This window comes from Salmo salar, chromosome 18 (assembly GCF_965601325.2).
Source record: "Salmo salar chromosome 18, fSalSal1, whole genome shotgun sequence".
Taxonomy (NCBI): Eukaryota; Metazoa; Chordata; class Actinopteri; order Salmoniformes; family Salmonidae; genus Salmo; species Salmo salar.
The window spans coordinates 14,837,578-14,850,497 of NC_138308.1; the positions used below are offsets into that span (position 1 = coordinate 14,837,578).

Below are 12,920 nucleotides of genomic sequence, written 5' to 3' on the forward strand. Positions count from 1 at the left end.
TTATATGATATGGGGTCGAAACCAGACTGTTCCAATACGGTCCGTATTGATCGTGGTCCGCCAGTTGAGTATGAGGGCTACAGAGCATCTTAAGAGTCAGGAGCTTTTCCTGATCACATGATCTGACATGGAAAAACCGCTGGGCCCTAGTTGTAACCTACAACATAGCATAGTATAGCATAGTCACACAGAAACAGACAATCTTCATACTCTGCTCCTGTTCGGAGCACTTTGTAACAACTTTATTGCAAAAATACAAGTTCCATCTGCTAGCACAGCAATTACAAACTAAGTCCAAAATGGAAATCTGTCAACCCTTCCTTTATATTACCAAGAAAACACATCCTCTTAACATTTAAGTTCGAAGGATATCATTATCTGTACACAAATTTACACTGTTCAGCTGTCGCAGTATCTGTTTATTAGCACGTTAAATAAAATAAAATGGACACCTGTCACCTGCTCTTCTACTGCCAATCCACGAGGGGGCAGTGTTGCATAATGTACACAAACTAAGGATTATTAATTCCTTTTCATCAAAATGACTCTCACTAAAGTGGCACTCTTTGGTTAAGTGTTTAACATCTGCAACAATCCAATTACATTTCTGTTTCCGAGACTGTTTTCCCCAAAGAAGGACAACACCACTCGCACCCGGTGAATTGCACTGCAGTTGAGCATCCTAAAGTCTTTATTAACCATATGATTTTAGCAATTGTTTTATCTTAAGACACTCAACTTTCTTCATTAAGCTCCATTCTCTTCATATTCCCTCAGTCATATCTACAGTGTAGAAAAATACGTGTACAAATATTCCAAAACAAATCAGCAATATTGTAGAAAGCAACAAAACATAATTTAGTAATTTCCTCCATTTCAGATTGTAGATAACGTAAGTGTATTTTGTAAGGCTGTAGCTCGCTTTTCCTCCCAAGCCAAAAAAGCGACTTCACTGTAATTGGGGCTCTAATGATCCATAAGTTTACATCATCAGATCTAAAATCTGCCTCAAAAACGAGACAAAGTTGGCTTTTGTTGTATTCCGGAGCTACTGTATAAATCAGCGTCTTAGTAATATTTGGGTTGAAATTTCAATTAGGAACTAATTAGCCATCCCCGGTGTTGGCGCGTCACAAAGACAAAACATCAAGAAAAAATGTAAATGGATCTAACGTTCAAGATTCAACAATTACGATTTTCTAAAAGCCATTGAATTGACCCAGCGTGATAGTCAGTTCCCATATATGTTCTCTGTAAAGTACACTGTCATTACATTCTCTCTACGAGTCTAAACCGCTGTACTTCCTTAGCACTCCAGATCACCATCCTCTAAATATCCCAAGTCTTTAAAGTACAAAAATAGGTTAATAACATTGAGCACCTCCCGTAACAATGGGAGAAATGTCAATATAAATAAAACAGCAACAGATAAAACTATCTCAACACTTCTGAAGTGAACTAAACTTGTTTTAACGCAGTTAGGTAAATTCACTGCACTAAGAAAATCTCATTATTACTTTATAACGTACTCTAAGCCGAGTGATTCCGTCAGTCGTAGACCTGCTGAACAACCGTGCATAGCTGCAGGGCTGTGGAAAGCCTCAAGAGAAAAGTCTAGGGTCCTTAGCCCTCTCTAACTGAGAGACACACAGGCCCATTCTACAAGAGGGCTCTAATCACCAGACAGCGCTAGCTAGTTGATACAATGCAAAGTACAACAGGTCTATGGCAGAGTATATACAGGTTAGGCTGAAAGATTAGTTTGACAATCTATACACTACTTACCCAGGGCTCCCTAAAAATGATAAATACAGTAGTACAGTAAGTAAATAAATCTGAACGCTCAGAGGGCCCTGTTTTAGTGTCAGTATACAATGAGGTGAGGAGAGAGGAAGGTGTTGTCTCTTCCTATCCAGACAGGGAAGGGTTGGTGTGAGGAAGCAGCCTTATGGTGCATCCATTTCACTGTCTAATACCTGTTAAAGAATAATTCATGACTGACAACAAAAAAACTCCCCACCCTGTTAACTCAACGTCCGTCTTCAGTCTTTGTCTGTAACAGGCTTCCTCAAAGCATGGGTTTTATCGTGACCCCTGGGAACATCAGTGGCACCCCTAAACCTCCAGCTGCGTTGGTGCTGATGTGTCCAATGGGGGAATGAGGGGTGTCCTAAACTCCAAGAAGCACAGTGCCTCTCGCCATCCACCTCAGTGGACACTCAGTGCAAGGCTTTCACAGCCCCACTTCTACCCAGCCTGGACTCTGTCACCTTCCAATGTTGTTGGCATCACACCATCTTTAAACAACCTTAGATGAGGCTAAACATAAACTCTATAGAAATAGACCAGGTTTAGGACCAGATAGTGGTTGGCCTGTCTGCTTAAAGAGGTTTGGGGTGGGGTTATACTATAGACAGTAATTGACGGGAAGCGAAAGGGCCACAATCTGCTAGAACAACGTGCCCCAAGATTGCTGTTAGTCTCCCTAACACTCAGGACTAGAGTCTGACTTCTACAGCCCAACAGGGAAAAGAGACAGAAAGAAGACAGAGAGAGAAAGGGGGGGTGTGCATTGGGAGTGAACTGGGTCTGTTTGTAGGGTGACGGTAAACTGGATCAGCTGGCAGGCCGGAAGCGGGCCATATAGGCCCTGCAGGACTGGCAGTAGTGGCGGGAGGGCTCGGTGGGCAGCTGTTGGCACAGGGAACAAAGTGGGGCACTACCGGGGCCGCAGGATGAGGCCCTCATTCGAGGTTGGTCAGGCTTCTGGGTGGGCTGATGGAGGGGGTGGGGGTCCCGCATGGGCATGGACGGTGGTACCATCCTGTAGTCCGGAGTCCTCCAGTCAACATCTGGAGGTACGTCCAGGCGGAGGGGCTGGGTGGAGGTCTCGTTGGACAGTTGGTGGTAGGCTGGGTGGTGTTGGGGAGGTAGGCGGGTGGGTAGGATTGCGTTGCTCCTGCCGGGTTGAGGGGGCTGCCTGTAGCCGTTTATGGTGCCTCTAGGGGGGGCAGAACGGCGGGGGTGGGAGAGGGTGGCGTAGCCCGTGTCTGGGTGGCTGTAGTACCCAGGGCCAGGGCCGGGGCTGGGTCCTTCCCTGGGATGGGGGAGAGAGGAGGACCCGGATGGAGGTGCCCTGCGAGGTGCCCGCGGTAGTGTGCCGTAGCTCAGTGCAACACTGTGGTAGTTTTCACGGGAGAAAGCTTCACCCCGGTCAAACACAGCCAGAAACTGGTCTCCCTTCTGGTGATCTCCTGTGGGGGCAGATCATTGTTAGAACACAGCGGAGAACTAGCTGTTCCAGGACAGGCACAGTGGGAAACACACTGTACAATCAAAGAGCTCTGTGAATTTCTTCCTGTCACATTTTCTTTCCAAAAGGGTCGTTTTGAGATATTTATATTAATATTTTTTTATGTTAAATAAATTACTGTGAAAATGCATATTTCAGAATCTAGACAGGAGGCATGTATTGGTCTAAAATGGGCCTAAAATGGCCACTTTCATCATGATTTTCTCAAATGGTTTGTGATACAAATGTAAAAAGTATGTCAAACATCCTTCCATCCAATGAAGTTTCAATGTGAGAATTGACTGAACAATCTGGCATACCCAGAAATAGATTCTGTTCACGCTGGCGTTGAACCGCCTAAAACATGCAGTGTGACCAGACATACAGAGAAAACAAAAGGAATAACAGACATTGAGAGTGTCATGTGATCCACTTCTGATAGGGCCAGGATGGTGCTGTGGTTTGATGACTGGAGGTGGAGGGGGCTGACGGTTACCTGAGCGTCCCAGATAGGGCCCCGAGGAGGGGGGCCGCGCTGCCTGCTGAGGGGGGTGCTGGGACAGTGCTGGGGGGCTGTAGTGGTGGTTGTTGTGGACGTATTGGTGTTGGGGTTCGGGTGGAGAGAGGTGGGTGGAGGAGGGAGGGAGGTGCAGGGAGGGCGTGCTAGGGTGACGTGCGGTGACTCGGGGGTCCGCATGCTTTGGCATCCTGGTAACTGGGGAATCCTTTTTTTTTATTATTAAAGAAAAAAGAACGAGGTTCAGTTTGAGAGAGAGAAAGAGAGAGAGAAAGAGAGAGAGATCCACCACAAGGTGAGAATACCCAGCAGTTGAGGGGCAGAAAAGAGAGGAGAGGGAGGATGAGAGGAAAACAGATGAGTTAAAAACAGGTTGACAAGGGACGGCTGACCCACAAATGAAAACAAAACGAAAACAACACAGTCAGGATTTCAGTGGCAACACAAACCTCACCATCTATTCACATAATGCAACAGTGCCATGTCTAGTGCTGGTCTTTGTTCTTCAACCAAAGAATGTAAGCTGAACACAAGGTTAAAAGCTTAATGGACTACCTGAATGATTTATGAATAATTTATAGATTCCGCCGCTGGCATTTTGCTGAGTGAAGATCACACCACTAGATGCTCCATCAGGGCACAGCACGGCAGTTACATTATGTGAACACCAGATGAAGGTATGACAGTATGAAACAATCATATCCACTGGGAGGGAGGTGTGACGATGATAAGGTACACTGATGGTACATGATGATGTAATGATGTGCTCGCCAAAGCGATCACAGGCAGCTCTGAGTGGGACTGACAGCTGTGGCATTCCCCCGTCAGGAACTGAGGCTTGCGTGTAAGGCTCTGTGTTTGTGTGTATGACGTATGCACAATGTGTATGTGTGTGTGTGTGTGTTGTATGCACAGTGTGTATGTATGTGTGTGTGCGGGCGTGTGTGTGTGTGTGTGTATGACATATGCACAGTGTGTGTGTGTGTGTGTGTGTTTATGTGTGTGTGTCTTACGCACAGTGTGTATGTATGTGTGTGTGCACGTGCGCGCGTGCGTGTGTGATTGTTAGGGCTGAGCGATTAGTGTTTTTTAAAGTCATTTCGTTTTTTTTTTTTTATAATCACTTTTTTCGATTTAGGTTAAAACACTTTAAAAAAAATAATTATTAAATGCATTATGAAATATGACCTTTGTAATTGAAATTCCAAAGCCAAACATTTAAAACATTCCATTGTCTCTAACACAGAATAAATCAATTCACAAGAGCCCCATGATGGTAGTGACTGCCCATTACTGCTTACCACTTACTAAGAACATTACTTAAATCAACTATTTCAGTTGTGATTAGATTAGAGTTGTCTGGCTGTCAGGCAGTAGCAGCCAGACAGCCATCTAACGTTATCGTTGTGCTTCCCAACGAGTCATACTATTTAGCTAGTTGGCTCGAAAAGGGTAGCCGTGATCATTGGGTTGCCACAGCTGCCCATGCTGAAGAGCTGTCTGACAAAATCACTATTTAGTAGGTTTCAAGACTGCTACAACTATCAATCGGGGAGAGCTACCTCGAGTCACAAACTGTGTCTATCCCTCTCGTCACTGTGTTGGTTACGTTCCTCTCTGTGTGGGGCCGGGAAGACTAGGTGCAATGGATTCTGGTCATTGTAGTTATTTACCACGTTTTCTGCACTGAACTAGGTTGAATATTTGCCTATTGAATCTTCATCACCCTACAGCGTCCCACAGTTCGCTCTTTATTTGATGTCTCTCGTGCTTGATATGATTTCTCTCCACAGAAACGGCAAAATCTGCTAAAAAAAAACCTTTAAAAAAAAAATGTATTTACATTACATTTAAGTAATTTAGCAGACGCTCTTATCCAGAGTGACTTCAAGTAATTGAACCACCCTCTGTCAGTTGTTTAATTTAAAAAAGAAGACATTTCAATTAATCGCTTAGCACTAGTGTGTGTGTGTGTGTGTGTGTGTGTGTGTGTGTGTGTGTGTGTGTGTGTGTGTGTGTGTGACTCACAAAGCTGCGGGAGGGGGCGAGGTGTTCCGGTCGTCCCCCTATGACTGTGCCACTCAGACTGCGGGCGATGCGACGGAGGTTCTCAGCACTGTAGTTCTCGTCATCTGCGAGTGGTCGCTCACATGACCCAGGCTACAGGGAAACAACAGAGACATCGTGTCAATCGCCCTCCTACACACACAAACACACGTCAGTCCACACACTGAGATACAGCCTTCGCACATCTGCACCAAATCACTACACGCAGCCTCAACACACACACACACACACACACACACACACACACACACACACACACACACACACACACACACACACACACACACACACACACACACACACACACACACACACACACACACACTGCCTTCGTAAAGTATTCAGACCCCTTGACTTTTTCCACATTTTGTTACCTTACAGCCTTGTTCTAAAATGGATTAAAAAACGAATAATCCTCAGCAATCTACACACAATACCCCATAATGAAAAAGATAAAACAGGTTTTTATTTTTTTTGTGCACATTTTTTCAAAATAAAAAACAGAAATAGATTATTTAGATAAGTACTCAAACCCTTTGCTTTGAGACTCAAAGCTGAGCTCAGGTGCATCCTGTTTACATTGATCATCCTTGATGTTTCTACAACCTGATTGGAGTCCACCTGTGGTAAATTCAATTGATTGGACATGATTTGGAAAGAAACACACCTGTCTATATAAGGTCCCACAGTTGACAGTGCATGTCAGAGCAAAAACCAAGCCATGAGGTCGAAGGAAATGTCCGTAGAGCTCCGAGACAGGATTGTATCGAGGCACAGATCTAGGGGGGGTAAGGACAAACCTCTGCAGCATTCTTCAATAGAAGTTTGGAACCACCAAGACTCATCCTAGTGCTGGCCGCCTGGCCAAACTGAGCAATCGGGTGAGAAGGGCCTTGGTCAGGTAGGTGACATAGAACCCAATGGTCACTCTGACAGAACTCTAGATTTCCTCTGTGGAGGTGGGAGAACCTTCCAGAAGAACAACCATCTCTGCAGCACTCCACCAATCAGGCGGAAGCCACTCTTCAGTAAAAGTCACATGACAGCCCGCTTGGAGTTTGCCAAAAGGCACCTGAAGGACTCTGATCATGAGAAACAAGATTCTCTGGTCTGATAAAACCAAGATTCATCTATTTGGCCTGAATGCCAAACGTCACGTCTGGAGGAAACCTGGCACCATCCCTACGGTGAAGCATGGTGGTGGCAGCATCATGCTGCGGGGATGTTTTTCAGCGGCAGGGACTGGGAGACTAGTCAGGATAGAGGGAAAGATGAACAGAGTAAAGTACAGAGAGATCCTTGATGAAAATCTTCTCCAGAGCTCTCAGGTCCTCAGACTGGGGCGAAGGTTCACCTTCCAACAGGACAGCGCAGGAGTGGCATCGGGACAAGTCTCTGAATGTCCTTGAGTGGCCCAGCCAGAGCCCGGACTTGAACCTAATCCAACATCTCTGGAGAGACCGGAAAATAGCTGTGCAGCATCGTTCCCCATCCAACCTGACAGAGCTTGAGAGGATCTTCAGAGAAGAATGAGAGAAACTCCCAAAATACAGGTGTGCCAAGCTTGTAGCATCATACCCAAGAAGACTCGAGGCTGTAATCGCTGCCAAAGGTGCTTCAACAAGGGCCTCAATACTTATGTAAATGTGATATTTCAGTTTAAGTTTTTATAAATTAACAAAAATTCCTAAAAACCTGTTTTTGCTTTGTCATTTTGGGGTATTGTGTGTAGATTGATGAGGGGAAAAAATATTTAATACATTTTAGAATAAGGCTGTAATGTAACAAAATGTGGAAAAGTCAATGGGTCTGAATACTTTCAGAAAGCACCGTATGCACACAAACGTACACGTACACACAGCATGTGGATACCGACCTTGGAGTGTTGTGTAGGGCTGCCGGTGTAGCCTGCCGTTCTGTAGGCATGTCTCTCTAACTCGGCTGTGGGAGTCTTGGAGCGGCCAGGTGCAGCCAGCCCAGACAACAGCTTCCTAGCCGCTGCAGATACAACACAGAGACACAGTATTAGGGGTGGACAGCTCTCGCCCACTTACTCTTTCTCAATCATTGTTTCTCAGTCCCCCCACCCCCCCACCCCTTTTTTTTTAACAGTGGTCACTGGTCAGTGAATATCCTTACGTTGCTTGTTTGTAGTGGGCTGGGGGCTGACTCCGCGTGGGGCCCGGGGCAAGCTGGGGGCCTGTAGGCTCGCCTGGTACAGAGAGTCTAACTCTGACAGCTCCTCGCAGGGCGACCCCACCACAGGGGCAGGCTGGGAGTTGTAGAAGCGGGTCATGTTCTCTGCCCAGTGATCCACTGGCATGGCGGCACCTGACCTGTAGTCCCCAGACGCTGGGGAAGGGGTCCGCTCTGGTCGGCTGGGGGCGGGTGGAGGGTAGTGGGAGTCTGTGGGAGGGGTGTAGAAAGGGGAGTCGACAGCATCCGGCCGTCTGGGGTAGGCATTCTCCATGTTGGCGTGGCCCCTTTCCTCTGAGGTGTGGCTGACTGGGGAGTGTGTCCTGGAGTGGGGGTGTGGGATGGGCAGAGTCTGGGCTGCGGGGTTACTGTTCCAGTGTGGGGATGCAGCTGGCTTGCAGTTGGGCAGAGCTGGGGGCTGGTCATGGCCTCCCTCAGTATGGCTCTCGTCCCAGCCGTCCACGCACAGGGCAGGCAGGGACACGGCAGCGTGCTTGTGGAGAGGTCTCACATGAGGGAGCACGCCTGACATATCCAGTCCTTCCCAGCGCCCCCTCGCCTCCGCCACGTACCCCCCTGTGGTTGACCCTGTGTGAGGGCTTGGGGGCATAGAGACAGGGGGGTGGCTCGAGGGCTCAGGGAGTGAGTTTGTACCGGAGGGGAGGGGCTTAACGTGGAGAGGAGAAGGCATGCTTCTGGTGGCTTCCAGGACTGCTTGCGGTTGGTCCTCCTGGGCGTCCATCAACAGTATTTTGATTGGGACAGGCTGTTCACTAGGAAGGAGGAGGAAAGAGGCTCACGTTATGGGCTGGTTAGTGAATCATGGCCAGGCATCTCTCATTGGTCTGACCTCTGAAACAGAGGAGGAGTTTGTGTTGTAGGTCTAAAACGTGTGTGTGTGTGTGTGTGTGTGTGTGTGTGTGTGTGTGTGTGTGTGTGAGTGTGTGCGTATGTGAGTTTACTGTGCGTGTGAGCGAGATGTACTCTTTATGGACTTTGGTACAGGCTAGCCCAGGGGACGGCTGGGTTGGCTCAGAACCGGACCCCTGGGAAAGGCACTCGTGTCTGTGGACCCCCCTGGCTCCTGGCCTCACAGCAACCCCCACAAGACTAAACAGTAAACACACACACAACCCTCCCTCCACAAAACACAGCGGCGTTAGCTGCATATTAGTACATCTTCAAACACAAGGGTCAAATTGTGTGTTAGGAAAACAATATGTTGGATTAATGGGTAGATGAAGGACAACATCAGCAAACGGATAAAACTCTAAATATATACGCCTACTTTAAATAACCTAGGTTCAATGAAATGACAGCATTTCTCGCTTTGTATGCACATTGAACACAACTTCTACCTATAAATCAATGGTATTTTTCCTATACTACCTGCAAGGCATTTTACATGTTAAAGAATAAACCAGGACTGTGTGATCCCTTGTTCCACTCCTTCCAGAGCCACATGAGGAGCTCAGCCAGGAGTGTGGGCTGAACAGGGCAGGTCAGCTGGGGGACGGGAGTCACAGGACACAGACAGGAGACAGTGCTGGTACCTGGGGGGCCCCTGGGGACAGGGACAGGGCTGATCCTGCTCCTCTGTCTGCTCCTGATCCTGCTGCTGGGGTCTGTCTTCCTGCTGCTGCTGTTGCATGCGCTGCTGCAGGCCCCGCGCTCTCCTCATGCACTTTTGCAGCCGGGCCTCAGCCACTGTCCTGCTATGAGTGTTAGCACCGCCCTCATGCATGGGAAGCCTGAGTTTAGCTACAGGGCGAAAAAAAAAGGAAGGAAAGCAGAAAAGAAAAAAAGAATAATGCAGAAAATAAAGAGCTGAGTTATGGAGATGCATGCAAAAACACTTGGCACAAAACTAAATCATAGGATTAGACTTGAAATAATGGGGGTGGGGTTTGGGAGGGGAGGGTTTTGGGGTCGAGGAAAACACAAACGGGCACCACGCTTGGTACATTAAAATGGACACAAAACAGGAAAATTAATATCCACAGTGACTCTTAAAAGATTCTGTTTATATGGCACAATGGTTAAATCATATCGAATAATGTTAAATTAATCAAAGTGAATTATGTTAAGCCCAAAAACTTAAATTGATGGCTTTAAGCTGAGCCCTTCCTTAGGCGCAATATCTAAGAAGGCTGAGGAGAAACTAAAGTCTGTCCCTTGGTATTTTGACTCATACTGTATCGTGGCAGCTGAATTGAGAAATACAAAAGCAATTTTTCTTGGCTAGCTGGCGAAATATCTTCAGTTCAGACGCTTTTAGTACTCGACTTGACTTGCTGTAGATCTTAAACGGAGAAATGGGGTTTGTGGGACAAGGGTTTACTGGGGTGCCTGACAGGGGAAACTGTGTGTGTGTGTGTGTGTGTGTGTGTGTGTGTGTGTGTGTGTGTGTGTGTGTGAGAGAGAGAGAGAGAGAGAGAGAGTTGGGTGTTTGTGAGCATTCCTCCGTGGACGAGTCAGGAGTATAATACACACATTCAATGTCCAAGACGCTCAGGACAGAGACAGTGATACTGTGAAAGTCTCATCAACACACAGATATACCAGGAAATGAGGACCAACGGACAAGAGACACGCACCATACTAACACTCACTGGCATGTTGACATAACAGACCGAGGACACATTGTCCTAACTGAGCCTTTGGGAGACTTGGTTGTCATAGCGCTGGGTTCCCCACCCCCTTCCACCCCCTGACCCGTCCCTCTCCGCACCCCCAGGCAGGCAGGCTAGTAACCACGGTGATGGGTAAACACGCCGACGACTCGCCTCGTTTCATTATAATCAGACAGAGACGGTTGGTAGACAGAGGGCTGCCGACCTTTTCAGCCTTCTCAAACTTGTGTTTAGACAGACCAAATTGTCCCTTCCCCTTGTCGTTACTCATTCAAGACAGCTCCTCATGTTGATGGGCTTTTATTTTAGGTTTAGGCCGCTTATTGTAAGTGTGACTGGACAGAAAGCACAAATGTCATAATATTTGGATAAAACAAGAGCTAGAGTTGAGGGCACTAATAAGTTAGGGTTTTGTAACAAACTATCGCTAGGAGACGATAGAGCACCATGCTGCACACGCATTGCGGCAATTATTCTTCCAATACAGTGGCACAAGTTAGCCTTTCAGGTACTTCTTGTAGAATTCACATTATTAAAAATGTATAAATATTTTTATTTTTTTATTTTTGAGTCATTTAGTAGACGCTCTTATCCACAGTGACTTACAATTAAGGCATCTTAAGGTAACTGGGTGAGACAACCACATCACAGTCGTAGCAAGTACATTTTCCCTCAATCAAGTAGTTATCATGGCCAGCATCACGGCTAGCAGTTAGCATGGCTGTCTTATGCACAACAGTGGTGAGGACTACAGGTGAAAGCAACAGAGACACACATAGACAGACACAGGGACACAGACAGGTCGGTAGTGGTACAGTGTTATAGCGGGGCGACTGGGCTGGCAGCAGGCACAGGGAGGCAGGTTAAGGCTACTTACACATAGCTTCGCTAACAACTGACAGAGCGGCAGATACATCGCCAGCCTGCTCCAGCCGCAGAGACTGGTCTAGCAGCACCTCAGCGTCCGGCACACACCGCTCAAAGCTGTCCCCTTTGCCTAAAGAACACGCACACCAAAAGCAAAGCTCCTTAAACGCACCAAAAAAAAGCTCTTTAAAACAAAAAAAGGCACACTGTGGAGTTAACTCAAGACTTATGTTTCACTTCAGAATCGCAGCTGCCTAGCACCACTTACCTAAATCACTGAATAGTGCTACAAACCTCACTAGTTCATCCAATTTCTCTCCACTACAAACGCAGCAAACAATCAAACATGTTTCTTAACCCTCTGAATGAGGAAACGTCCTATTGTGTGTGTGGTGGAAATATGCTATTTTCTGTTGGAAAACAGAAGTCCCACTAGACAGCCCACTCAGGGTGCTTTAAACAGGGAGCACTCAGACAGCTGCTATATAAGCACACACACGCACGCACGCACACACACACACACACGGTGGGGCAGGGCTGTCTCCCACAGAACAACTAATACAAGTCATTGTTCTCTGGGTTGGGTCTGGGGCCTTACCCTGGTTCTGAAGCTCGTCCAGGTCCATGAACTTGCTGGGTCTGGGGTTGAACCCCAAGGCGGCCTCCTTCTCCTTCTCCTTCCTCCTCTGTAACTCCTGTTCCCTCGCTCGCCTGGCCACCTCCTCCTGCAGCTCGTCTAGCTCGCTGCGGCCCTCTCCCGCTGTGTCACACACGCACGCACACAAACACCTTGATATCGCAGATTTCTAGAACGCTCCCTGTTCTATATCAAGGAAGAATAGGTGTGGGGAGTGACGGTGTGTACACTTCATCACACTTTGAGCACACAGAGACACAGAGACACAGATAAGATTTAACAGAAACCAGCTGCTCAGAGGTCACATGCTATGAAACCATTCCATTATGTGCAGCGCACGGGTGAGACAATAGTGTGTAAAACAAACACACCCTAAAACAGACCCAAATCCCACGTAAAAATACCCTTTCCCACACACATTGTGGGAAACACAATCACACACACTGACTCAGACCTACCCAGGCTTACGTGGCTGTGGCCCCTGCATGAAGCCTTGGCATCCTGCAGTAGTGCGCTGCTGCTCTTAGACTTGGGCACGGAGCGCCATGATGGACCTGAGCCGGAACTGGAGGGCTTCTTCAGACCGGTGTCCCTGAGAGACACGCAGGGAGACAGACGGAGAGGTCATACGCAGTTCACCATGTCCATGTGTGACTCGACCTTTTGCGGATATGTGAGTTACGGTCATCTGGAATCTTTCATAGTGGTCAT

General features: G+C 47.4%; 1 protein-coding gene across 5 annotated transcripts in view; it reads right to left on the reverse strand.

Annotated features, from left to right (window-relative positions):
- Positions 1 to 203: 203 nt before the first annotated feature.
- Positions 204 to 12,920, reverse strand: part of usp54a (ubiquitin specific peptidase 54a) — a 104,827-nt gene continuing 92,110 nt past the window's right edge. For 3 of the 5 annotated variants that reach the window (XM_045700767.2, XM_014154022.3, XM_014154024.3), the window contains 9 exons: positions 12,668 to 12,801; positions 12,171 to 12,332; positions 11,583 to 11,702; positions 9,626 to 9,833; positions 8,016 to 8,845; positions 7,753 to 7,874; positions 5,838 to 5,969; positions 3,789 to 4,017; positions 204 to 3,254 (listed from right to left, as the gene is read on the reverse strand). In XM_045700767.2, the coding sequence (XP_045556723.1) occupies positions 2,617 to 3,254; positions 3,789 to 4,017; positions 5,838 to 5,969; positions 7,753 to 7,874; positions 8,016 to 8,845; positions 9,626 to 9,833; positions 11,583 to 11,702; positions 12,171 to 12,332; positions 12,668 to 12,801 (2,575 nt within the window). In that variant the 3' untranslated portion in view covers positions 204 to 2,616. The remainder of the gene's footprint in view (positions 3,255 to 3,788; positions 4,018 to 5,837; positions 5,970 to 7,752; positions 7,875 to 8,015; positions 8,846 to 9,625; positions 9,834 to 11,582; positions 11,703 to 12,170; positions 12,333 to 12,667; positions 12,802 to 12,920) is intronic. The other 2 variants (XM_045700766.2, XM_045700768.2) reach the window with 2 other exon arrangements.